Source organism: Manis pentadactyla, chromosome 9 (genome assembly GCF_030020395.1).
Source record: "Manis pentadactyla isolate mManPen7 chromosome 9, mManPen7.hap1, whole genome shotgun sequence".
Taxonomy (NCBI): domain Eukaryota; kingdom Metazoa; phylum Chordata; class Mammalia; order Pholidota; family Manidae; genus Manis; species Manis pentadactyla.
Genome location: NC_080027.1, coordinates 58,981,962 through 59,009,201, shown reverse-complemented (window position 1 = coordinate 59,009,201; position 27,240 = coordinate 58,981,962). Strand labels below are relative to the sequence as shown.

The 27,240-nt window shown below is 45.9% G+C and overlaps 1 protein-coding gene across 7 annotated transcripts in view; it reads right to left on the bottom strand.

Moving 5' to 3' along the window:
• NAV2 (neuron navigator 2) overlaps nt 1-27,240 on the bottom strand; it is a 685,764-nt gene that overhangs the window by 357,162 nt on the left and 301,362 nt on the right. For 2 of the 7 annotated variants that reach the window (XM_036920166.2, XM_057507464.1), the window contains exon 1: nt 12,905-14,014. The exons of 1 other annotated variant lie outside the window; for it this stretch is intronic. In XM_036920166.2, coding sequence (XP_036776061.2) covers nt 12,905-13,162 — 258 coding nt within the window. In that variant the 5' untranslated portion in view covers nt 13,163-14,014. Of the gene's footprint in view, nt 1-12,904; nt 14,019-27,240 lie in introns of those variants that run through there. 4 more of the 7 variants (XM_057507465.1, XM_036920170.2, XR_008999256.1 and 1 more) reach the window with 3 other exon arrangements.

Here is a 27,240-nt window from a genome sequence, read left to right as displayed (position 1 = left end):
GAGGAAGGAAGTGAGGGGAGGAAGGAAAACTGAAGATGAAATGGAACCAGTACATGTTGGCAAATGCAATTCTCACTTCCACATTCTACTGATGGCATCTCAGAGAGCCAGCCCTAAACTTGGACAAAGTAAGACTCCAATCATAGGGTAAGAATTCCCCAACCTGAGCAAATACATTACATTATCCAGCCTACCTACCTCATCCACATTTTGTGTTAAGACACTGATGTTTTGTGCTAAGATATTCACCCACCATTTTCACTAAGAGCCCCAATGAAAGAAGCAAACTGTGGAAGGGATGACATTTTGACCCATTAGCATATTAAGTACACATTGTAGATTTCTTAGTAGGGTCTGGAGAAGTAGTGTAAGAGCCCTGGACTTGGACTCAGACCTGGATACTAGTCCCAGCTCTGCCTGAAATCTTGCCTAAGTCTCTGTTTACTCACTAAATATTTAGGAAGCAGTGCGGGGCACTGTTTAGGAGCTGGAGATACAGCTGTGAACAAGATAGGCAAAGCCCTGTTCTCTTAAAGCTGAAGGTCTAGTAGAGGAAGGCACATGATAAACAGACAACATGTCAGGAGAAGACTGCTCTGGTCTTCTGAGGAAAACAGAGCAAAGTAAGGAGTAAAGTATGGATTACTGTTTTCTATAGGGTGGTCAGAAAAGGCATCTTTGATAAGGTGGCATCTGAGGAGAGACTACAGAAAAGGGAATAAGCCAAGTCTATATCTGGGGAGGACATCCCAGGCAGAAAGAACCTGATATGGTCTTTGTGATATGGCTCCACGGTTGGAGAGTCTGCTGCTCAGGAGCGGGAGAGCATTTGGAGGTTAGGGAAAATGTGTGCATGGGCCATGCTGCTGAAACCCACAGGCCACCTTCACAGTCCCCTCCTTTTTTATAGCCTTCTACATCTCTCTTTCCAACTCTGCTTCAAGGAGCAAATTACCAGTTGTTTTGAAGAAACAAAAATAATCTGTCCTGTTAAGGGACAGATATTTTAAAACCACTGAATGGATTTTTCCTTCCCTGCTTTTTTTTGACTGATACATCTCCTCTCCTTCCAGTTCTAAAATAAGCACCCTGTCTGCCCATACATGAGTCCAAAGGCAACACTCCGCAGATGGCGTGGGCCTGAGGAGAGCCAGGCGGAGGTCGCCTGGAAGGCACTAGACCTGGAGAACACACCAGGGCAGCCGGGCCAGCCTGGCCTCACCTGTGGTCTGCTTCCTCCAAATCCAGGTGACGAGATACTCTTAAAAACAGCAATGGAATGTGGTGAGAGTTGGCATTTGCAAATGACAAATTTCTGACCAAATTCCAGTTCTCTGCAATGGAAAACCAGCAGCTTCCTGTTACAGAATGTACCAACACTTCATGCCTAATACATGGGTGTGGGCAATTCATATACTTCAAATCTAAATTTGGCTAAAAATATAACAAAGCCAGCATATTTTTAGTCAGGTAAACATTTCTGGAGACTAGGTCAAATTTATATTGGTTTCTGCTCTGCAATCCAGAGAAAGAGTGATTCCAAATGAGAAACAGGGACCAACAGGAAAAGCTGGGGACATTGATCCTTGGTGGCCATCTCCAGTTTGTGGGTGCTTCCCAGGACTACATAGTTTGTCCTTTACCACTAGAGAGGCAGCATCTTTTAAATAACAGAGGCCTAGGCTACTTTAGAAGGCAAGTCTTAGTTGGGTTTTACTCCCTCTCACGATGAGAACCTTAAACAAGTTGCTTTCCATCTCTGTGCCCTCAGCTATATGTCTCTCCTCCCCACCCTCTACTATATTTGGGTTTAATTAGAAGCAGCACAGAGGGAGGACTATGTAGTGAGTAATGTAGGCTCTGCCCAGTTTCAGGCCTGGCTCCACGTACAGGTGGGTGACCTTGGGCAAGTTGTTTACACCCTAGGTGCCTTGGTTCACTTGTAAAATATAGGCAATAACAAAAGTGCTCACTTAAGAGGTTACTGCTTTCATGATGATTAAATGGAAAAATCCATATAAAAAATGCTGAGAAGAGTAAGCAGTACAAAGTAAGAGCTCAGGAAATAGAAGTAATCATGTCTACCACATGCCAGGCACTTTGACAAACACTAATTGCTCTAATCTTCATGGCCCCTTGAAGTGCTACACTTTCCCTGGGGAAAATGAGGCTTGATGTGACTGATTTGTCAAAGCTGCAGTAAAATAACTCTTCATTGAGTGCCCACTGTGTCCCAGGCCCTGCACTAGCACTAGGGAAGTTAGATGCCTGGTAAATAAATGGGGAGGTAGGATCTTAACCTGGGTCTTGGACTTCCAGCTTGGGAGCTTTAAGAGACTGAGCAGAAAGAGCACAGACATAAATTCAGAGAGTTCCAATATCGACTCTGTGCAGTCGTAGTCAACTTAGTGACTGCCTCTGAGCCTCATACATGAAATGGATGAAATGCCAGCACTCTTATCACACTGTTCTGAGGCTTAAATGAGATACTGTAAATAAACTATCTGGCCCCGGGGAACTGTCAATGATGATCTGCTACCACAATTACACCATCCACAAAGAGGTCCTGGCTTTCTGATTCAGTGAGACAAAGGTGAACACTTTCTAATATGAAGGAATTAAGGATACTTACCTTAACTACTTGGTAGAAGGAGGGCTTAGGGCTGGTTCTAATTCTTTAAGCCATCAGGCCCTTCAGAGGGAAGATCTGATCAGCAGGAGTGAGGTGGAAAGAACACTGTGTCAGGTGTCAGGATGCTGGAGTCCAGTTTTTACTCTGCTCTCAGAGCTGGGTAACTTTGGGAAAGTTACGGCCCTCTATACATCACCATTTCCCCATTTGCACAATGGAGCAGTTGGAGTAGATGATCTTCAAGAGCTACACTGGCTCAGATGTCCACAGAGATACAGATTGCTCAGCAGACATCCCAAGTAAACATGGTTATTCTAAATCTGGTTTTGTCACCTAAATGGTGCTTCTCCCCCGCACCCCCCCAAGGCTTCCCTTCCTCTGTCCAGAGACAGTTAACAACCAAAGTTCACATATTGGAAGGTCTGACGGCTCTGGGATTCTTGAGGCCATCACATTTTGACGTTAACATGCGTCACTCCCAGGTCTGAAAAGAATCAAGCAAGTCAGCATGAAATGGGGACTGTCCGCAGAGCTACAGCCAAGCAGACTTATGGCAGGAGGACAAAAAAGAGGTCCTCCCAGCTGTGAGGCACATGGATGCTGCCAGGCCTGGCAGAACAGGGGTGACCTGGGGCACAGCAGCCACAGCAGTGAGAAAAGGAGACTGTGCCCAGATTGCAGCAGGATGTGGGCAAAAGCCAATGGGGTTTGTCATTCTATAAATGTGGAGCCTCTGGCAACAGGCTGGCATAGGCATAGGAGGCCCCAGCAAGAAGGAGGCCAAGGCCAGGGAAACGGGGAGCAGGCTCCAAGGAGAAGAGAGTTTGGAGGTCTGGTTTTCTAAAGCAACAGCTGAGTCAGTGTGGGACTGGGGGTGCCTCCTCCAATTATTGCCAGAGGCAGGGGTTAAGAGTACAGATTTTGGAATCAGAAACACCCAAGTTCAAGTCTTCCCACTGTCCATCCCAGCTGTATGACCTGAACAAATTCCATGACCCTTCTCAGGCCAGTCCCCTCCCTGACTTCTCATTTTTCTCCTTACTGGGAAAAAAGGGTCAATACTAACTCAGAAAGTCAGTGTGAGGATTAAATGAGATTATATACGGAAATGACACAAATGGTGACTGTCACCATTATTCCTGAAAGGCTTGTCCCATCCTACTCTCTAAGCTCTCCCTTTCTCTTAACCATCTCAAATCCTCAGACCCTGCTCTGGGCCCCATTCCAAAGTTGGGAGTGGGGATCAGCCAAAGCCCCCCAGTGCCCACAATGGTCACTCCCTCTCAACCCTTCTGGCCAGCTGTACTGCCATTACCCCATTCTGACAGCCCTGCTTCCATTGGTGGGATGAGCTTCCCTAAGACCTGGCACTGGAGAGCTTTGGCACAGGCCTCAGCCATTGTTCAAGTTGCCTGCTCTGTGTCCCCGACCTGAACAAATTTCATGGCCCTTCTTGGGCTAGTCTCCTACGTGACATCTCATTTTTCATGAAGGCTTCCTGGAGGAGGTGACACTAAACCTGAACTTCAATGGGTAAAGGGTAGGGAGGATTTACCTAGGCCAAGGTTACCTAACTAGTGGGGAGAGAATGATGGTTGAAACAGAGAAAGAAGCCGCTTTCACTCATATGCCTCACCTTTTCCATGCCTGTATGAGTAGGATGCAATGAGGGCTTTTAATGTTTTAAAAAGTTTCTTGTATATTTCAACTTTGGAGACATCTCAGATTTTTACAAGAGATTATCAAATCAAATTGGATCTTATGATTTCCATAAAATGTCAGCACCCATTCTCATGAAAGAACAGAAATGAAGCCAAGATTCTTACACTACACCAGAAAGGAGATAAAGAGACCAGATCCTTAACCTAGTGAAATAAAAAGTTGGCCAGGCTCTTCATTGTGAGATCACATAAACACACACACACACACACACACACTTCTTTCCACTTATGAAAAGTTTCACATAAGTGGAGTCTTATGTGCAGTCTTATGTGCAGTCTTATGAAGGTTTCACATGAACAACATTGTGGTTTCAACATTCACCCATATTATCAAGTCCTCACCCACCTCTCCATTGCAGTCACTGTCTATCAGCATAGTAAGATGCTAGAGAGTCATTACTTGTCTTCTCCGTGCTGTACTGCCTTCCCCATGACCTACCTATATTGTGATTATGAATTATAGTGCCCCTTAATCCCTTTCCCCTTTGGTAACCACTACTCCCTTCTCAGAGTCTGTGTATACTGACCTCTTTTTTCCCTAAACTATTTGAGAGTTGCTGACATCAAGATACTTTACCTCTAAATATTTCATATGTATATCCCAAGAAAAAGGACATTTTCTTACATAGCCCAAATATCTAACATTGATACAATAATACTAACTAACATACAATCTGCATTCAAATATCTCCAGTTGTCACCAAAATGACATTTCTGGCACTTATGGCTTTGCTCATTCAGTACCTAGTCAAGGATCTCTCACTGGATTTGGTTGTCATAGCTCTCTGGTCTCCTTTTCTAGAACAGTCCTCCATGTTTCTCACTAAATTTATCATCTTTCATGACATTGTCAGTTTTGAAGATCCTAGTACTGTTGTCTTAAAGAATGACCCACAGTCTGAATTTATCTGATTGCTTCCTCATGCCAACCAATGATTCTGATCAAAGTTCCCATTTTTCCCCTCCTCTGTCCAGAACCAGGCCAACCAGTTACAGTGACAACATTTAGTGGACCTTGTGGCCTCAGAACACTTGAATGAGGTAACTGAAGCTCAAAAGACAATGTGATTTGTTAAAAGTCATGCAGCAAATTTTATAATTCCAGAGGGTTTTAACTGATATTATTAGGCAACAAATATTTACTCATTATTGAAAGAGTATTTTCAATATTCCCAAAGTCAGGGGCAGAGTGGAGGAGCCAAATGTCGTATGTACTAACCCAAAGAAAATTTTACAGCAATTTACTTGGATTCAGTATTAACAGTTCCTTCTCAGATATTTTTTCAAAGTACTTCTACACTTGCTACTTAAGAATCTTGACTTTGGGGTCCAACAGATAAGGCTTCAAATTCTGGGTCTACCACTTACCAGCTATGCCACTTGGAAAAGCACCTTAACTTCCCTCAACCTCAGTTTCCTTAAAGGGTATTTATGGTGTTAAGATGCTTAAACCAGTGTCTCTTTCTTAATATTCACCTCTGTTAAGCTGCACAATTACTCTTCAAAAAAGGTAAAGCAAGCGTTACCCCCTCCATTGTATGGATGAGGTGACTGAAGCTTAAAGGACAATGTGACTTGTTAAAAGTCATTCAGTAAAGTGTCAAGAGCCAGAACTAGAGCCAAAGGTGCTGACTCCCAGAGCTGTCATTTCTAATTTTCTTTAGGAAGTGGCATCTACCTGGTATGTTGTGAAGATTAAATGAAATGATACATGTCTGGTGCTATGCATTATGCTGGCACAGAGGTTATGTTCAATCAGTGTCAGTGATCATTAACATATTTTCAGTGCGTCAAACTGCCGGAGTAACTGATTTTGTTCAAAGGTCCCCAAAGAATCCTGGGAGCAAGGCTCACCATTATTTCAACCAAGCCCCCGTTTCCATCCTATCTCTTCCCCAGTCAAGATGAGGGGGTTGTAACAACCCCAGATGTACTGGGAATTAATCATTACTAAGTTATTAAATTCATTATTAAGGAATGATGGCTTAATACTTAGAAGAAGAGACAAAATATTCTGAAGCTGTGGGGCCACTGTTTGCAAAACACAAGAGAGGGTCTGTTTTCCTTGGGAAAGAGACGTTAAGTTATGAGTCATTCTTTAGGTTCTGTGTGGGTGACTTGGGGATCCTGTGAAAACTTTTGTTTCACTATTGTCTCGCATGGGCTGAAACATGATAGCCTGATCCAGTTTTGTTCCCAGAATCATATGACCCATTCTGTCCAAGACATTCTAGGAATACATTGTCTCTCTCCTTGAACAATATGACCAACAGACAGAGTTACCATTGACATCGGCCTGTGGCTGTTGGTAAAACACCACTGGGCAGTTGGCCATGCCTTGGGGCACCTTAATGACCAAACTGATCACAAGGTCCAGCTCCCAGCACAGTCATACCGGCCGCAAAGGAAGAAGGCTTTCCCTTGGTCCTCAGAACAATAAGGAGCCCTTCAGAAGCCCTGTGAATGGGAATGTTCCATTCTTGGTCCTGGGCAGGGCCGTCAGATTGGCCAGCTTCACTTAGACACCTTCACAGGGGCAGCAGACTCAGGGTACAAAGGAGGGCTTCCTATGAGCTTGGCTGCAGCAGACCCCTCAGAGCGGCTAGTGCTATAGATACGGCATGTCTGGGACCAAAATGTGGAGATTGCATTGCAAATTCTAGCTATGACTCACTTAGAGGACACTGTTCTGGATTTATTTTTGCTCCCCGTTAATCAGAAAAAAGCCCTGCAATGCCCTCTGCTTTCAGAGTGCAAGCTCTCTGTCTTTCCATGTAATCAACCATCTGCTCAGGAGGCAGAGAGGTAGGGTAGAAAGAACAGCAGCCTGGAATGAGCCAGATCTGGTTTCCAACGTGGCACTGACCTTGGGGAATAAAAATAGGCAATACCACATATTCTTCATTTATTATATGCCAGGTACTGTGCTCAGCAGCCTACCTGTATGGTCTCACTGAATCCTCACAGCCAACATACAATCATCACCATTTCTGCTGTATAGATGAAGACACTGATACTTAGAAATGTTAAGTAATTCTCCCAAAGCCTGACTTTGAACCTAGGTCTGTCTCTCAATGAAGCCAAAACTACCATGTAAACCTGCCTCCAAGTGATAGCTTTCCTTAGTCTATATAATACATATACCACTTTACATTTTTCCCAGTTTCTTGTGTCTCAAATTTTTATGTATTTTAAAAATATTTCATACGTACACACACACACACACACACACACACACATACAGAAAGAGAGAGAACCACAGACTACCTGGCACATAGCAGATGCTCCATAAATGCTCCTTTTCCTGCTGCTAAGGCTGATTCTAAGACATAAGAATCTCTAACCTTAAGCCAAAATCTCACTGGGTGGTTTGGCATTTTCAGACTGGCTTCAGGAGCTTCAGGAGCTTCATGGAGGCCTAAGTAAAACATCTCTCTCAAGGCTACAGCTCTTAAGTCTTATAAGTAAGTAAAATGGGACACCATGATTTGGTGGCATGATTTTGGTCACAGAGGAAGAGAGTATGAGAAGAGGGAAGCAAATCTAGCTATTCTGAAAGCTGGAAATGGGGCTATAATTCCTCCAGCCCAGCCTTTGATGTGTGAGTGCTTATATGCACTCATTACTTTAAGCTGTTCCATGTGTATATATTTGTACAGTGTGTGTATATATGTGTATATACACATATCTAGAGGTAGATGTATTTATATACATCTGCATACACACACGTAATGATACCCTAAATAAGCCACCAGTCCCACCTTTAAAGTGTCTTCAGAAAATTAACCCATGGAATAAGCAATAATATGTGAACTATAAACATTTTTGCATGTTGGCAGATAACCACACTACACATTCCCCTCTAAGAACCAAGAAAGAGAAGAAAGGGAATAACACAATAAGAGAAAAATGCACTAATCAAATCCATAATCAACTCTGATGATGGAGCAAGGATTCTAATCAAAACACAATGGGGCAAAGTTGCAACAGGTTGTAAGTCTGGAGCTGTGCTCTCTTCCCAGGGGCCTTGCCTCTGCTTTCTTTTTAAACATCTAAAACACCCACAGAGGATTGCAATCAGTTCTAATTACCTTTTTAAAGAAATGACTTGCAAGTTGAACACCAAGCTCCTAAAAACAGGAAATATCAAAGTATTATATATATATATATATATATATACCCCCCCTGCCCACCCCCCGCCCGCAACTGCCTCTTAAAAATAGGCTAACCTCTCCTCAAATAGCTCACGAGCATTCCTTATCTGAAGGTCAGTTGGACTGGGTTTCTGAACGAACACAGAGCATGTCTCTAAAACAATTCTTTGCACATGGTCATAATTTATACACGATGTTAACGGAACAGATGCTATAAATGTTCATTCTTGGGGGGAGGCCCAGGTATCCCAGCACCAGGAACGGGATTTGGGAGGATGTGCTGTTGCAGAGCACAGTTCCCTCTACTGGGGAGGGTGGAGCCTCAGCTGTAGGTTAGTGGGAGAGATTTAAGGTGAGGGTCTTGGGAGCTGACACTGGGACTGTACCCAAGAGCTATCTTAAGGCTCCCTTAGGTCTTTTCACACTTGATGGAGATGGAGAGCAGGCTTGGGGGAGAATGGACTGTTACTGGCTGTATAATAAAAGAAGTCGTGAAAACTGCCTCTTTCCCTTTTAACTACATTGAATATTCTGAACCCCAAGCTTATAATAATAATCACTGTCATTTTGCAAGGGTCTGTTATGAACCAGGTCTTTTATGGATAACACCTCCCCAGCTTCTCATAATTACTCTGCATGCTCAGAATTACTATCCCCCCAGAAGACAGCATGCAAATCCAATCCTTTAACTATGAGAAATCTTTGTTCTTTTCCCATAATCACCTTTTAAAAGATGCTGGATACAGAGCAATTACCTATTGCATGAAGGTGCAGCTTCCCTGTGATGACATCAACTCCTGTTCTGCACCACTGCATGGCCCTGCTCCTCATCCTTCCCTGTCATGCTCATCTCACCTCCCATCCTCCCCACCCAACCATTCCTGCCCATCTCTGAAGCCCCGCCATCTGCCCCCTCCATGGGGCTCTCTGAGCTTTGCCAGCCATCATGGCCTTTCCTGCCTTCAAGCATCGAGCACACCTCTCAGCCCTCTCTGCATTGTACCCTCTTGTCCTTAGTACATCATTTGTGCCTCCCAACTAGATTCTAAAGTCCCTAAGGCCCAGGCTTTGTCTCATTTACCTGTACATCTTCCTGAGCATGATGGAGGGAGGCAGCTATGAAGAGTGGGAAGACGATCAACCTTGAAGCCAGATCAGCCTGAGCCAGACTCCCTGCTCTGCCACATGGGAGCAGGACAACCTGGAGCAAGATACTCTACCTTGCTGAGTCTCACTCTTCCACATCAGTGGTTAGAGCAGTGGTCTTATAAATCAGGGCCTGCAGGGAATCAGAGACCTCTGTGGTTATCTCTGTATAGCATCATTGTTAAGGCATGGAGTCTAGCTCTAGATTGTCCAAATTCTAATTCTACTTCTGCTACTCACAAGGTTAATAACTGGGTCTTTGCCTCAGTTTCCTCATATAGAAAATGAGAATAACAACATTTATCTCATTGGATTGTTGTAAGAATTAAGTGAGGTATTTTATGTAATGTCTTTGGACCAATTCCTGGCACATAGGAAGTGCTGTGTAATGATTTGCCATTATTATATTACTAATGTTATAGAAAACTGTTGTTTTAGAAAATGTCCTATATGCTTTAAGTGTTACTGAGACAATGAAATGAGATGATATGTAAAGAGCCTGGCTCATCAGACATGCAGCAGGTGGCAGTGCCCTTCCCTCACCTGCCCACTGTGCCTGGTGGGAATGCCCACATCATAGATGCTGTACAGATCCTTGTGAACCAATTGATACCTTCTCAGAGAATCAATCCAGAGAATAAGCTATGCCTTTTCTCACTTAGAGGCTATAGGTCTAGGTTCAACATGCCCTATCTCTTGGTTTAGCAATATAAATAATCCTGTTAAGAGTTCCATATTTGCCAGACACTGGGTTAAATGCTTCACATGTGTTATTGTTCTTAATCCTCACAATTTGTATGGGTGCTCATGCCCATTTTGACAGATGGGAACACTGAAGTCCAGAGAGGTTAAGTGACTAGCTCACACAGCTAGTACATAGCAGAGACAGGACACCGCAGATATCCACTGACTTTAAACCCCCTGCTATTGACCACCACACAATACAGCCTTCTGCCTAAAACCCCCTGAATACAAGAGGAGTCAGAGGTTCCAAGATATCATTTGCCATTTAACTCATCATTTCCTGAGTATCATCTAGTGACAATTGCCAGGTTTTGGATCAGGAACTACCAGAGGTCAAACCAAACAGTACTCTAGTCATCATGGAGAGGCTTTCCCAGATGGTGAATGGGCACTGTGTTGAGAAGGGTGGGAGGAAGACCTGTCCAAATAAGGGAAAACCCCTTTTGCCAAGGTCACTTTGATGCTGGGGTGGGACAGTGAGAAAAGGGACCTGCCACCACCCACAGACAGGAGCCCCAAGAAGCCCAGACAAGAGAAGGAAAGGGCAGGCTGGTGACAACTAGGAGAGTCCCCTGGGAAATGGCCCATTTCCTTAGCAGTGCATCCAAACCACCAAGAGGCACAGCACACAAGTCCCCACTGAGGGAGGCAGGTGGGATGGGGGCCTTGTAGAGACTGTGAGCCAAGCACAAGGGAGGTAAGCAAAGCCTTGAGGGAATGGGACCCTGCCAGTCCCTTGGGAGCAGCTGAAGGACATTTTTTCAGGGAAGAGGGAGATGAATCACCTTTCCAGAGCCTGCCCACTGCAAGTCCTCTGACACTGTTAAAGGAAGGGTCAAACGGGCAAAGGCAAGACAGCTGCTTGGTAGGAACGATCCTAGTGGCCACTTGCCCTCTCATTCCTCAGGTCCTCCTCTTCAGGCTGGAGGCTGTGTGTCACATCCTAGAGTCACTGCTCTGGCCACCCACAAACCACCCACCATGTGTCATAAACCACACTCCCAGAATGGAGGGGAAACCCTCGAAACATTGTGCCCCTGACCTCATTCCTATTTCAGAGCTCACACAACAAATCCTGTGGCTAACAGCAGAGAGAGCAGAGCACAAAACCCTAGCAGACACAGGCCCTGGGAGCATTGGGGGAAATCTTGCCTCCTTCCTACATGCCATCACTCAGACCTGTCAGCTTCCAAAAATGTTTAGCAAGTACAGCAGCGAGGGGCATGCTTATCAGCCTGGCATGGGAGCTTAATCTGCTTTGAGGTCCTTCTCCAGCCCAGAGTTCCAAAAGTCTGCTTACAATTAGCTCCCAGCTCCAGTTCCTCCATCAGAAAGGCTAGGAATGTGTTGAGTTCTAGCCTCTGATCAGAGAAAGCTCCAGAAGAAGGTGGAGACAGTGTCAGCAGAGAAATAAGTGCCAAAAAGGTCAGCTGGTCTGTTGCCACTTCCCTGACACCAGTCCCAAACTACCCCCCCCACCCCCCGTGGCTTCCTACCTCTCCTGACAGCAACAGTCACTTCCGTCAGGTCGGCCTGTCCCCAAGAGCCCCTACTGACTAACTGCCAAGAAAATTCAACATGCCCCTGCTCTCTCCTACCAGAAGAGGGAAATAAAGTAGCAGGGAGGGCAGAAGGCCAAGAAAACCTGATTGGCCCTTGCTGATTTCCTTAAAAGAGATTGCATGGCCAGGGCCTGTCACCCAGCCGAATTGGGTGATGCGGGCTCTGCCTGGAAAGGCAGAATCATCACTTGTCTTCAACCTCAAGCCATGCCCCTACCCCCACCCCCACCCCCACCCCTAATCACCCGGGCTGCCAGAACCTGGATCTACTACCCAGGAAGAAGGGGCTTAGCTTCAGCTGCCATTCTAGGCAGCCACCCTCACCCACAGTGCAACGGTCAGCCGAGAAGCTAGGAGTCTCCAGATTGCCTGCCTTAGCTGGTGCACATCCATTGCAGTCCCAGCACTGTCCCCAGAATCCTGTCAGCCCAAGGTATGGGCAAAGGCAGGTCATATTCAAGCAGGAGTGCCAATTCACTGACACCCACAGACTCCTTTTTTTGGATCTTGCAGCCAGGCCAGGGGGTGTCAAGCCCAACAAATCCTCAGACCATTCATTCCTTGGCAGGGACAGAATCTTTGCTGAATCGACAGACAGCCGCTGCAGCAGACACTGCCTTTTAGGGGCCAAGTCATCAACATGTAGGACCTGACATTTCTAGTGTTGCACATATTTTTTTGAGAACACCCAGCCGTGACTTCAGAAAGAAGCTGCAGGCGTGCCCGCACCCTGATCTCACTCAGTTCCTTAAGGCAAACCTCAGGTACCCGGGCCACACCCACCGGCCAAACCCACTCTCCTTGCGCATCCCCCAGTCTTCCTGTCTAGGTGGAAAGGTTCCCTTCTCTGTCCTTACGGTATCCAGCCTTGCCACTCCTCCGCACCCCCAAAGAAGTATTCACCTCTCTCTCCCAGAACAGTGTCCAACACACAGAGCTTCTCACCTGGGTATCGAACCCGTTTTCCACCGAGCCGCTCTTCCGCAGCGCGAGCCCCTCCCCCGTCGGCTCCTGTAGCCCCTGCGATTTCAAGGGGATCTGGCTAGGGTAGGTGATCTTGCTCACCTCCACTTTGCTTCCCAACTTGAGGTAGCAGGGTTGGGGGCCGGTTCGGGCTGGTGGCACGTGCAGGATGGGTGCGGCGCTGTGCACGGGTTTGGGCAGTCCCGACTTCATTTTGGAGGCGACCAGGATGGCCGGCATCTTCTCCCGGGGCTTCGGCTTTCCCAGCACGTCCCTGGCAGCGGCGGCGGCGGCGACCGCTAAAGGCAGCGCGGGCAGCAGAGCAGGCGCCGGGCCTCGGCCCTCGAGGCGCCCACCACCAGCGGGGAAAAAAAAAAATCCCCGGGTCGGGGAGCTCGGAGCAATCCGGAGAGCGCGCCTTCGCGGTGCCGGGATGCGGCGGAGGACGGGTCGCGGCGCTCAGCTGGTCCCACCTGGACAGATGCTGCAGCCCGGTCTCACGCCCTTTCTGGGAGGCCTCTTCAAGGGCTCTGGGCGCTCAGGGGCTGTTGACTCTGGCAATTCTCCTCCTGGGACCCGAGGCTTGGACGCCCATATTAACTTGTCACTGCGTCTCGGAAGTGAGGAGGCCCCTTTGGAAGAGAAGCGGCGGGGACGCACGCCTGCCGCTCCGGGAGGCGCTGCTGTGAGCAGGCGAGGGAGGGAGCGCGCAGCTAGGGAAGGGAAGGAGAGAGCGGAGGAGGAAGGAGAGGGAGGGTGCACGGAGCCCAAGACGTTTCCAAGAGGCAGCTGCCGCCCTGATCCCGAGCACCGCAGTGTCGCTTGCGACGCAGAGGCGCAGCGAGAGCCCTCGAAAGGTATCTCTAGGCGTAATAGTCAGCACTGCCCAGAAGCCCCACAGACAGCACCTTAGCGCCTGTGGGTTTACACATGCTCCATGCGCTATAGCGCAGCAAAGCTGTGGCCGTGGAGCACGGGCACCGGGATGCGCGGCTGGCGGGCAGAGCAGGGCTGCGCTCGCGAGCGGCCGCCCGCTTCCCAGGAAGGCAGCGCTCGCTGGCTGCGGGGCTCTGCGAAAGGCAGGACCGGCTGCTACCCGCGAGTCTGCGGCGCGCGCTGACAGCCCGGGCCGCCCCGGCACCCCTATTGGTCCGTGGTGTGCCAATCAGAGGCCGCAGCTCTCACTGCAAAGGGGGCGTGGCCTTTACGCCGGGGCCGCCGCGGAAATTCTGGGGCCCCGCTTGGCCGCAAGTACAAAGCGGGTTGGTGGCCGCTGTGCGGCACTGCTGCGGACGCGCGCTTCCCCGCGGGCAGACACTGCCGCGTCCCTGAAACCTTTTGAAAAATGCCCCTTCGAACGCAAACGCCCGCGAGGCCCCGCGGGCAAGGCTCAGGGGAAGTTTGTTTCCTTTTTCAAATTGTTCTGGTCACCTTAACGGTTTGAGTCTTCCGGAGTCGCGCCTGCAGCCCTGCGGCCCCTCAGCTGGACTGGGCAGGACCGTTTCTCGTCTCCCGCGTTAAGGATACGCCAGCCATTTCTCCTTTTTTCTGCCTTCTCTCCAGGCGGGCCGGGGGGCGTCCCAATAGCTTCCCCTCTAGCTTTCAAAGGCTGCACATTTCACTTAACTATTTGAAATATTTATAGGCGAATACACTACCCAGGGAAGCCTCCCGCCCGGAGTCAGCTCCCCCTCGCAACCTACCACAGGCTGTAATTAGAGTGGCCGGAGGAATCCAGGAGAGGCTCCGTGACCCCGGCTGGCTCAGGCGTTTCATGTAGGAGCCCCTCCCTGTCCGCGCCTTGGACACACTGGCCCCACAGGTTCCTCGACTTCGCCGAAGAATCTCGCCCCTCTCGGTTGCTCTTTAAGTTGCGCTTACCCAAAATAAGTTTGAGTTGTAAGAGAAGATCTACGCAGGCCAGAGCCCTCGCTGTTCACGTATAAGGAGCCCCCACCCTGTAGAACTGCCTGGATTTAAATTGGGCAAATTCTCTAATCTTACATGCATCCTTAAAAAATTTTGGCTTTCGTTGGAGTAAGGAGGAGGCTTGACTACCTTTATATAAGGTGCTGTTGTTTCAATTAAATGAGATAGTGTAAGACAGTCGTTTACATTACCACAGGTACCTGGCAATATAAGGGGCCAATAGAAGTTGGGTATTATTATCCCTATTATTAAATTACTGCTACTTTACCCTCCAGTTCTCTGCTGATAAGCGTTTGTCTTTTCTTCTCTGAGATGACAGGTTTTCATTGTATGCCCACCCTATAGCCTAATTTGCAAAGCTGATAGACCTGACTTATTATCCAGACCAGAAGAAACTTCAAAGTTTTAAAACAAGCTCTTAAAAGCAGCATTAAGAAATGAGAAGGTTCCTTTTTAGCCTGGCCTACTCTCTTTCTGACCTTGTCTTCCACCCATTCTATACAGCAACTTTCTACTCTACCTAGGCCAAAATACAGCATTGTATATTTCAGGTATCCTTCCCTCCCTCTGAAATTAAATCACACATGGTCCATACCACTGACTTAGTACTCAGCCCTTTGCCATCTGACACCACCTTGTTATTTATCATCCACATTTATTTTCTTCTTGGTAAGCCTCTTGAAGTTAGGAACTGTGTTATCTACTAGGTTCTCTCAGCATCTAACGCTGTGAACAGAATAGCTATCCAAATTGTTATTGAATGAATGAGTGAATGATATTAGCAGTAGTTCTCCAGGAGGAGAGCCTTTTAGATTAGGAACATAAGGTTGTAAGAAATTTTACATGATATTAAACCTTAGGACTCTCCTACCCAGAATTCTAAATCTGACAGATGTACCAAGAGTTATGGAAAGATATTATAGTCTTTGACTCTAAAAGTCATGGAGATATTTCAAAGTAATTCCATGGCCCTAATGCAGTGGTTCTCAAAGTATGGTGCCCAGCAGCAGCACCTGGAAATTTGTCTGAAAAATCCCACCCCAGACCTACTGAACTAAAAGCCCTGGAGGTAGGGCCCAGCAATCTAAGTTTAACTAGTGTTTAACCCAGTGATTCTGATCATACTAAAATTTGAGAACTTCCATGCTATGCTAATGAATATATCATTCATTCAGTCCTCTTTCAGGGCTTCTTAAGCCTTAACATACATAGGAATTACTGGAGATTTTGCTAAAATACAGATTCTGGTTCAACAGATTTGGAATGGGGTTGAGATTTTGCTTTCAGAATAAGCTCCCATATTATGCTCAAGCCGATAGTCTGAAATGACCCTTTAAATAATAAGGCTACACCATACATAGCAAAAAGGTTTCATCTCAACCATAGGTAGCAAAAAAAGGCCATCTGTAGTTAAGTGACTTTCTCTCACACTGTGCTGAAAAGAATTCTGAGGGTGCATTTATCTAGTTTAGTTGGTACTAGCACCCTGACCAATTAATAATGTCTGTCATGGGTACAGAAATAAAAATAGTGACATTCATGCTATGTATTTGCCATCTTTGATCTCTTGTTTAAATTGGCTGCCAAAGTCATTTTTTTGGGTTTTAAGACCCTCAAATATGTACTAATATGAAAAACAGTGCATCTTTTTTTATTGTTGTATATTAAAAGCACCTCTTCATAACACCCTAGGATTTGGTAAACGTATGAACATTCACCTTAACCCTGTGTGATTTATCTCACTAGTACCTGATAATTTCTCATCTTTCGTAATGGAAGACAAGTGAGTCTTTCAGTCTATTTTAAAATGGCATCCCTTTAATAATTTTATTTGCTCTTTCCTGGAACATTCTTCATGTCCCTTTATATCTTTCCTATAAAACTACATTTTCCTTATTTAGAGCGAAATAATGTATCATCATAACCAAACAAGGGAGGGGAGGGGAGCTATTTTTTTCTCTGGGACAAAAGAGATAATTGTGAGATTAAATAAGGTAATCTCAAATTATAAAAATGTCCTATGAAGTTATTCCTTCCATATGGAAGCTATGTTAACATGAGAGAAGTTGTATTAAATGAAGATGTTAGGCAAACCTTGGTAGCCAAAGAAGCCCCTGGTTCAGAGAATAGCAAACTGCTTTGGAAAGAGCACAGTATCCAGGCTTTTAAAATATTATTATTATTATTTTTATCATATGCAGTATGGTCAGTCCACCATTTAAAATCCCAAATTCAATGACCCTTCTCTCTTTCTCCTGTCTGATACTGAACTTTCTAAATCACCCACATGTCAGTGATGGGCCAGTTTGAAACTTATTCCCGAAGCTCTCAGGACAACTGAATCATCCTCAGAGTTCAGAGAGTTCCCTGGTTGTAAGAGTCATCCTCAGATCAGGATAAGGCAGCTGCACTGCTTTCTGATCCTCAACAGCAGCCACTGTTGATTAGTTGAGTGTGAATTGGGCTTCAGAGCTGACCTGCAAGTGACCAGCCCCATCAACCCATCCTTCATCTGAGTTAAAGCCCCCTGGCTGTGCCTGACCTCCCAAGAAGACAGGCCTGTGAAGAGCTGAAGCATCTAAACCCCAGCCTACCATAAAAAATGCAGGGATCTGGGGAAAAAGTCAGCGGCTTCTTGGAAACCCTGGCTAGAAATGATAAAGGGGTATGTTGCAAGTCTCTGGAATAAAATAAAAAGCAAAACATTCATGAGTTTATTTGGAAGTAAAAAAAAATAGAATCACACTAGCTTATTTTCTAAATAAGCTTTTCTTAAATTTTCTACAACAGGGGTTGGCAACTTATGGTACATATTTCAGAAATGGCACAAACGACCATATCTTGGTAGTGGCTGAATTGAGGGCCACGCATCTCAGACTGTACAGAGGCAGGGGTAAGAACTTTAGGAAAGCTCTTTAGAAAGTCTGCTCACCCTGCTGCCCACTGCCATCTAATCTACCCTTTTCCAGATGACTCTGTGCAGATCAATATGTGCAATGGTAATCTCTGGGAGATTGGGGGTTCTCCCACCTGCAGATGCTGAAGTGTAAGGAGTATGTGTGTGTGTGTAGGCATTTGAGGCAATGGCCCTTATTAAATATCAAACCATAGCAAACTGTTGGTTAATCAGATATTGAGTGGATCAATCATTAATTCAATAAATAAATTGTTGAGAGCGATCTATTTGCCAGGCTTTGGGCATTATGATGGAGAGCAAATCAGAATAAATTCTTGTTCCCTGCTCTCTAGGTTCATCTGCTGTTTCCCAGCTTGAGGATCACTCTTTTCAACACCAAAAAGCTGAGAGAACTCACAGTCTAGTAAGGGAAGTAAATGGGGAGATGAATGATAAATAGTAAAACTAGTACTCTTGCAGGGCAAAATATACTGTGATCAATGAGGCACATAGGAGAATCAACTATCCATGCAGTTAGCAGCCATTTTGATTAATTAAACTTTCTAACCAACAAAAAACAAAAGAGTAATGGAGAAAAATCTCCTTTCTCTACCCTTAGTGTTAAATTCTAAGAGATATGTGTCCACTCTCCTATCTTTGTAACTTAAGTCTAGGAAATACTCCTTTGTTTGCATCTTGCCTCATTCCACAAAGATTTGAGGAAAATCCATATTCAATAAAATAATGACTATTAATAAGAATAAGTATAATAAGAGGGATATAAGAGGGAAAACATTCCTATTTAAAACTTAGGCTGTGACTACTTTTGCCTTCTGTAGTTGGGGGAAGGTTGCATAAATAAATCACACCAGTGGGAACATAAACTGCATATCACTTCCTTTCATATTCTGGCCAGTTTGGGGCTAGTCAAGAAAGAGCCTCTGAGTATATGGTCTCAGAGATAACATTAGTAAGTATTTGGATAGCTCAAGGTCAGCCCAGAGCCCAGGGGTCAAGCTATATCATTGTCTTATAATATAATAATAAGTGAGAAAAAGTCAGTTTCCTGGAGAGGTTTAGTGTGAAGAGCCCCCCCAAAGTGGCATAGCCAGAGCACAGTGAAGAGACCCCCTCAGGGGGGTGGGAGAAGCAGAGCAAAGTGGCATAGGAAAACCCTTTCTTTGCCCCAAAATAGCAATAAAGCCTGCTGAGCTGCCAAATGCTTGAATGCCTAGATTTTTCTTTTGATGTGGGAGAATTATTTTTAAAAAGAGCTGACTTTAGAATCTGGGTTCTTTCTGAAGAAGGGAGACAAGAAGAAATGATTGAGATCCTGACTTGAGTAGGAGCAGAAATTCAGAGTCAGGGATGGCCAGGAGAGCGAAAACTGCCTCCCTGCCCCCCTTCTTTTTTCCCCTACCCCTCACTCAATGATTTGGGGAACCCTAGGGAGGGAATTCCCCTTTGATGTGCAATAGGATTGCCAAGAAAGTTGAAATAGGAGTGTCTCCTGACTAAGAGGTGGTACCAGGGAAGATGTAAATAAAAGATGAATATCAAATTGTAGATGTGGGTAAAGAGGTGAAGTAGAAGAGGAAAATAAAATATCTGGACTCTCCAGTCTATGCCATTGGCTATAGCCAAGTCAGTGCTCATGGCTTTGTGAAGATTACCATATTTTGGAGGGAGCACCGTCTAGGACTCTACCTGCAGGAAGCAAAGGCAAAGGAGACTGAGGTGCATATGTCCAGATTCCATCTGGATCCTACTTGCAAGCTTTTGTGTTTGCTTCTTATTTTTAATTGCCTATGCACTTTTCGCTATTACAGATGAAGAAAAAAATTCAACAATTGAGAGGTCTAGTTAATTGAGTTTCAAACTGATCTTCTTAAAATTATACTCCTTGTTTTGTATTATCCATTCTTCTTCCCACACATCAGAGCAGATGACCAGAGGTGACCCAGTAATAATGCTGCTGCTGCTAAGAACTGTAGTTTATGAAGTGGTCCTTACTATGTGCCAGGGAACACTGTAAGCATTTTACATATCTTACCTCTAATTAACAGCAATCCCCTGAGGTGGGTCATCGTTGTCATTTTCATTATAGAGAAGAGAAAACTGAAGCCCAGAGAGGGTTCAGTACCTTACCTAAGACCCCACAAGGCAATTAAGTGGAAAAATTGGATTTGAACCCATGCACTTGCACTCCAGAGCCTGGACTCTGAACACCAGGCAGTATACAACAAAAAAACAACCATCATAACAATAACAGTAGAAATGCTAACACCACTGCAGTGAATCCCCAGGGCACTCCTGTATAGTGGCACAATTGCTCCATTTTACAGTTGAGGAAACAGGCAGAAAGATTTGGTAAGCACCTAGGTTGTGAATGATGGTGGTCCTAATAGCAAAGCCAGGCCCAAGTGCCAGGCCAGTTTGGGGAGCCTTATTTGCATGCTCAGGCTCTGACCCGGCTCCTGCTGGGGTCCTCTGGGAGGCAAAGATGCCTGCACTATGGGCGCTTAAACAAGAAGCCTAAGAATCACAGGGCTCTTGGTAAAGGATAGGTCTTTAAGCTCCCTCCCACTCTCCAAACCTAGTATTTTGAATCCATGAGTCTGCACTCTAAACAAGCACTTGGTGCCTCTGAATCAGCTGGTCCTCACTCTATGCTTTGCAGTCTTGGCTGTCTGTTAAAGTCACCTGGGGAATTAATAAACCAAGGCTGCCCAGGCCCCACCCTGGACCAATGAAATCAGACTCTCTGGGAATGGGGCCCGGTATGTGCCTGCTGGCTAAGCTCTCGGGGTGCAGGCAAATGGAAAAGCACTGCTTTAAGGAACGCTACGAGGGGCTTGCTCTCTTCAACACATTAGCGTAAGGTAATAACCTGGGCAATTTTAATCAATGACAACCAATCTGGAGGAACTCAGGCCTTCTATTACTTTCTGAGCAAGATTTCCTTTTTGAGAGAGACACTCAGCCAGCCTAGCTGTTCCTGCAGCCCAAACGCTGCCTCCCAGTCGGCGCTGTGGATGGCATCCAGCCGCTGACCAGTGCTGGGTGTGGGCCTCAGGGCACTGAGCAACAAGGCTCCTTGCATCACCCTCCACTGCATGTCCTCTTTCAGTTACTGCTACCATCCTGGGAGGCTTCCAACTTGCCCTCTGACTCTGCACCAGGCACAGGCTCTAGTGAGCGTTCACTGGGAGAGGTGAGGAGAGGACCGCCTGGCCAATGTCTGACCTGTGGGAGAGGCGGGTTGTGCCCAGGGGTCAGGGTGCTCAGAGGAGCAGAGTGAACTCTTGGAAGTCTGTGCTTGTACATGGGTGTGCTGGGGTGAAAGATCTCAACAGTGGATGACTTAAAAGAGAAATCATTTAGGGCCTTGGGGTGCCTTTTGTGATTCTTCTTTTCTTTATTTAAAATATATTTTTAGGGGGGCATTTATCTTATTTATATGTATGTTTGGCTACTATTAGAATCTGCTTATACAGAAATAAAAATGTTTATAAGGAGAAGAAAGAAAGGAATCACATCAAACTGTTAACAGCAGTTATTCCCAAGAGGTCCTTTATGGGACTGGGTCTGGTAATTTCTTCTTTTATTATCATTGTTTTAAAGGATTGGAATTGTGGGTGATTTCAACTTACTTTTCCATGGGGTTTTCTGTATTTTTCAAATTAAGATATTTACTTGTTTTAACCCTTTCTTTATTCAGGGAAGACTTATTAAGCCCTATAATGAACCAAGCCCTGTGCCAAACATTGGTGATAGGGAAGTTCACTTAGTTTCTCCATCTCTGCCCTCCACCTTTCCAGGAAGGAGACACGAGCCCCTCTCCCAAAAGACACAAACACACCCTTTGGAGCTATCAAACATTAAAATCCTGTTTTAGTTAAAAGGAGGTTATCTCTCTATACAACAAAGTCACTGGCAAGCAGCATCCTCCTGAGACAACCAGGACCTGTTACTCCAGAGACCTGCCTGTTTTCTCTTCCTTCCAGGGAAGCAGCTCGCAACAAATTCATTCTCTACAGAAGTGCCAAGACCACCCCTGAGCAAAGGGACTGGGAAATCAATTTTTTCTCACTGATCTACTTAAGCTGTCTATATAACCACTGATGCGGGCCTGAAGACCATCTTCATTCTGTAAGAAGAGAGAAGATGGAGAAGGTGGGTGCCAGTATGCCTGAAATGAACTCTGCTGGGCACATAGGAAAGGGGAATCCTAGTTCACACTACCCCTTGGCTGAGCTTAAAGCTGGTCTAAAAGCCATCAACAAAGCAGAGACACCCATGAGGATCTTTTGTGCCCTGAGATCATTCGAAGCCACTAAACATAAACAGCTGTGTTGATTTCCGCTCCCTTTCGTAACCCAAGACAAATAAAACCTCAGAGCTCAAAGGGTGGAAAAGAACAAAATATACAGGGATTTTCTTTTATTTCTTTGACTTAGATATTGTTTTACATGACACCATTAAATCTTTTTTTTTTTAATTGCCTGGCCACTTTTTTGAAGCTCCACATTGTGTAAGATTTTTAGACATTCACTGACAAATTTATCAGAATTTTCTCCTCAAGGCAGTCTGGATCTGCATCAAATATGAATTTCATGAAGTTCATCTCCCTCAGGCTGCACCTAAGACTGTTAAGCATCATCATTCTGGCATCATTGTTTCCACAAAGACCATCATTTTGAACTTTGGGATGTTGAAGGAACTCCCATTCGCAATCCTTTGCTTTTTAGGGTTTTATCCTTCCCAAGGAGCGGACCATGGAGGGTTGAGTTTGGAGATGGAGAATCAAGTCTCCAATGGCATCTGGCCTGCAAAGCTGACTTCCTGCTGAGTTATCAAAGACAGGTTTCTAGAATCCCCTCCTACGACCATTTTAGCTCTCTTCTTGCCTTTAATAATTTACTCTTGACTTTCAATCCTGTCTGGTCTCCCAGCACCATCTTCCTCTGTTTTTCCCAGAAGACGACCTTTGACAGAACTTCTTCCCAGGGCTTGTTTCCAGGTTCCTTGGACAGAGCGGAGTGAAGGAGAGAAGGCGCTGGGACTGGAATCACGCTGACCTGGCTGTGAATCTGCCTCACCTCCAATTGACTGAGCAAAGGTCACTTCTCTTCTTTGACCCTCTCAGTTTGTTGTTCATCAGTGAAATGAGCTCACATGATGATAACTATTTCACAAGGTGGTTGTGAGGATTTGAGATAATGGAGGCAGAGGGCCTGGTGTGAGTCTGGAACCTGGTTGGTGCTATACTCATTCATTCATTTAAACAATATTTTAGTCCCACTAAATGCCAGACAACATGCTAAGTACTCGTACTATAGTGTTAGTAAGAACTAGGGTTCTTTTCTCATGGAGCTTGCAGTATAGTCAGGGAAATTGACAATAATTACATAATCACATCAGTGATTGTGTAATTACTAACTAAGACACATGCTATGTTAGCAGATGAAGAACCGAGGCCCCTGTATACTGCCAAGGCAGCCAAGCATGTCTGGAGATTTTATGTGTGGGGTGACGCTGGATGAGGTCTGAAAGGAAAAGAGGGCAACCAGGCAAGAAGGGGGCTTTCATGCCTGCCTGCCAGTGTGCTTGGGGTGGAGGCTGGGCAATGAGCAAGGAGCTGGGTTCTCCCCTGCACACCCTGCTACATTCTCTCCTTCGTACCCATGCAATAAAAGACAGTGTCAAGATTTCTCCTCTGGAAGCTCCTTTGTAAGTGGAAAGAGTCCCATAGATGTGTATAGGCATTTAACTGGCTGTGTGATCTTGGTCTAGTCACTTAGCCTCTCTGAGCCTCATTTCTTCACCTGTCATTACTAATCATACCTCCTGGGACTTTGGGGAAAGAAGAAATGAGCAGCAGTAAAGTAGGGTATAGTGGCTAAAAGGAGGGTGACTTTGGAGTACGCATGAGTTTGACTGCATGGCCTGAGATCTGCCACTTACAAGCAATGTGACTACAGACAAATTCCTTGTCCTCTCTTTGCCTTAGGCTTCTCATCTGTAAAATGGGGTTTATAACAGTACCTCTCTTACAAGGTTGATGGAGAGATTAAATGAGTTAATATGTGTAAAGCACTAAATCAGTGATTGATTCATGGTCACTGCTACCACCATTATGATTATCATTTTTCCTGGCACACAGTGAGTGTTTAAGCCACAATTCCTTTCCCACTTGTCCCAGTCACCATATGACCCCTTGTGTGGGTATGTCTTAAGTGTGTGAATTTCCATTGCTAAGACATTGAGTGAAAGCCCAAAACCTGAGGCTATAAGCCCAATGGAGACCCTACCTCTGTGAGGGGGCTCACAGGCACCATCCAGGGCCTAGGGGAGGGATCTGTACCCCCAGGACTGTGGCATCCAGAAGAGCCAGGCAGGGCAAAGAGGCTACAGAGAGGGTGACGGAAATGTCCTTGCATTTCAGCAGACTGAGAAAGGCACAGGGGGTCAGCCCCTCTCTCTGCAGCCCGAGCCCACATCTGCCCACTCTTCACATGGGCTCCTACCAAACTTGGTAATAAGAGAGGTGCACCATCAGGCTTTAAGCATGTCTATTTCTCTAACAAATCTGTCCAAAGTGCTGCAACATTTTTCTGCCATGGAGTGTTAAAGGCAGGTATCTCCTCACCACCACCACCACTGGCTGCTTTTGTCCCAAATGCCCGAGGTGTCTGAGGCCATCATCTCCAAGGGAGATGCCTCCTCTTGGGATACTTCACTTTCAGCAACTACCTCTTTATCCTGGTATCTTTCTGATTCTTTGAAATCCACAATCAAAATCAACGCATCATGGCCCAGGCACCATGGCAATACAGGTGCAAAAGGCCACTGGGATGGTGGCAGGGTTTGGGGTAGGAACAAAACAGTTATGTGCCAGAGTTTTCATCTCATTTAATGTCTCCAATAATGCCTGGAAGTAACATTTTCTCCCTTTTACAGAAGAAACTGAGGTACAGAAGGTAAAGTATAATTTTCCCAAGGTCATATAGCCAGCGAGCAGTAGAACTAGGATTCAAATCCTGGATTGTCTGCTTTCAGATTCATGGTTTTCCAAGATACTCTATTTGATATCAGCAACCATGGACTTAGTTCCTAATTCTGCTTCCTGTTTACTGAAGGTTATGCAAATCATTGCCCATCAACAGTGTGGCCCTGATTTGCCATGGGACACAGAGTTGGCGCTCTGGGCCAGCTGCCCTTGCTCATACCTTCCTCCAGCAGGTGGCTGAAAGTAGGATGCTGAGGGCCTGTGCAGGAAGACAGCACTTCTGTCTGTGTCTCAGGGTGGTGGGCTAAGCCACAGTGTACTGGAGTTCAGGTATGGAAATAGTATCTGGAAAAGCTGGAATCTTCTATTGTGTTCCTCTCCTTCCTCCTCTGTTTCCTTACTCCCTACACACACACACACACACACACACACACACACACACACACACGCACACTCTCACACATGCACGCACTGTCCTCATGCAACTTGCATCTGGCAGAAAGGCATATACCAACTGAGGTGTTGAAATCCATGAAGAGTCATGATTTGGCGCCTGTGGAGTACTTTTCAGCACTTCGGAATGACAGCTTATTTGTCTGCACAACCCTCCCAGAAAGGTTATATCCGTACCACGATGGAAGGAGGAAATCAGAGCAAAGGCCATGAGTGTTTGTGGCCAAGCTGGAGTTGAACTTCTCAGCCTGCCTAGTGAGGCTTCTCACAGGTACCTCTTGGTGCTGGTTCTACTGTTTAAATTCCAAGTGACCTTGGGAAAGCCACTGATCCCTTTCAGGCCTCAGTTTTCTAAGCTGTAAAAGAGGGGGTTGGTCCAGTGACTCTCAACCTGGGCTCTCTGGACCTACACGGTCTTCAGATATGGTAATGGCACTAACCAGGCATAATAATAGTTGCCATTTATTGAGGGCCTTAGACACATTTACTAGGTGCTTTATGGATAATATCTCCAATTATTAAAACAACCCTGCAAGGTAGGACTGTCATCGCATTTTATAGATAAGAAAACTGATCTTCACGGAGGTCGAAAGACTTGCCCCAAATCACATAGTAAGTGGTTGAGCTGGTGTTTGAAAGCAGGCTCACGTGTGTAACTGTTACTGCCTACTGCTTCGGATGGAATAGCCTCTCTCCTGGCTTAGAGAATGGGGAGGGTGGTGGCTTTCCAGCTCTCCATAACTGCTCCATCTGTACTCATTCCTCTGCTCTGTGATGGGCCAGCCCTGGGCCATGGCACTGGCAGCTTCTGGTGGGCTTGTGAGCAGAGTGGACGCAGACATGGCAGGTGATGCAGCTTCCAGGGAAGGAAGGCACAGAGCCAGCTGCTCCAGGGCTGACCCCAGAAGTCCTGATAACGTGGCAAAGCAAGAGCTCAGTGGGGAAAAGGAGAAGGCGGCCCTTCTCACATTCCTCCCAGCTCAGCACGGAGCTCTTGTCAGAACCAATTACCATCTCAGAGCGCCTGCACCTCAGTGCTCTCACCCAAAGACACTGACTGACTTTTTTGCTGTGCAGAAATGTATCCCGCACTCCCTAGGAATGCCTTCTTACTCTGGTTGATACAGGTGTATGTGTTTGGTACTATTCCGATCATTTACTGGATCAAGTCCATCTTCCAGTCTAGTCTCCCCCAGGCTCTTCCTGCCCTGCCCTTCTCCTGCTTCCTCTCCCTAGTTTTTCTTCGCCACATGCTCCAGCCATTTCTAGATACACCACCCCCTGTCATGCTTCAATACAAGAAGAGGCGGGACAGTTTAGATCACCTGTAATGCTGCAGAACCTTGGGCAAGGGACCCAACCAACTTGTGCCTCAGTTTATTCATCTTCAAAATGAACACAACAGTAGTCTCTATTTTTTACTTTTTTAATTTTAGGATTGCTGTGATGATTAAAGAAGAAAATAAATGTAAAGAGTGCTTTTGAAAAGCTCTCAGATGATTCCACAGTGCATCCGGGGTTTGGGAATATCTGGTATTAGACTGTCATCTCCAAATGAGTGGGTGGAGAAGGCACCCTGTGTGTATTTCAAGGCTGAGGTGCTTAGGTAGCACTGTGCCTGGCACAAAGTTGGTCTTCTGGAAATTCCAGATATTGAAGGAATGGATGATTCTATTCTATTTATTTGGAAAATCAAAGGGTAAACAATCCTTTCCCTAAAGCCTGAAACTGGAAACTGTGATCCTGCTCATCAAGCGGATCCTGGGTGAGGACTCTGCTGTGGGATGCTGAGCTGAACGGGGCCCTGTCTGAGCAAACACACCAAAGGGAACGAGACTTTCAACACGAGACAGATTTTTGGGTAAGTCAATGTTTGGATGTTTACTCTACATTTCTTGTATTTTTTTGTCAGACTTCCAGGTTTCCAGGCCCATGCCAGCTTTAGACTCATAATGGACAAACACACTTTCTGAATCCTCACACCTAATTCCAGAAGGAAATACTGGGAAGTGGTTCTGACCAGCTCTG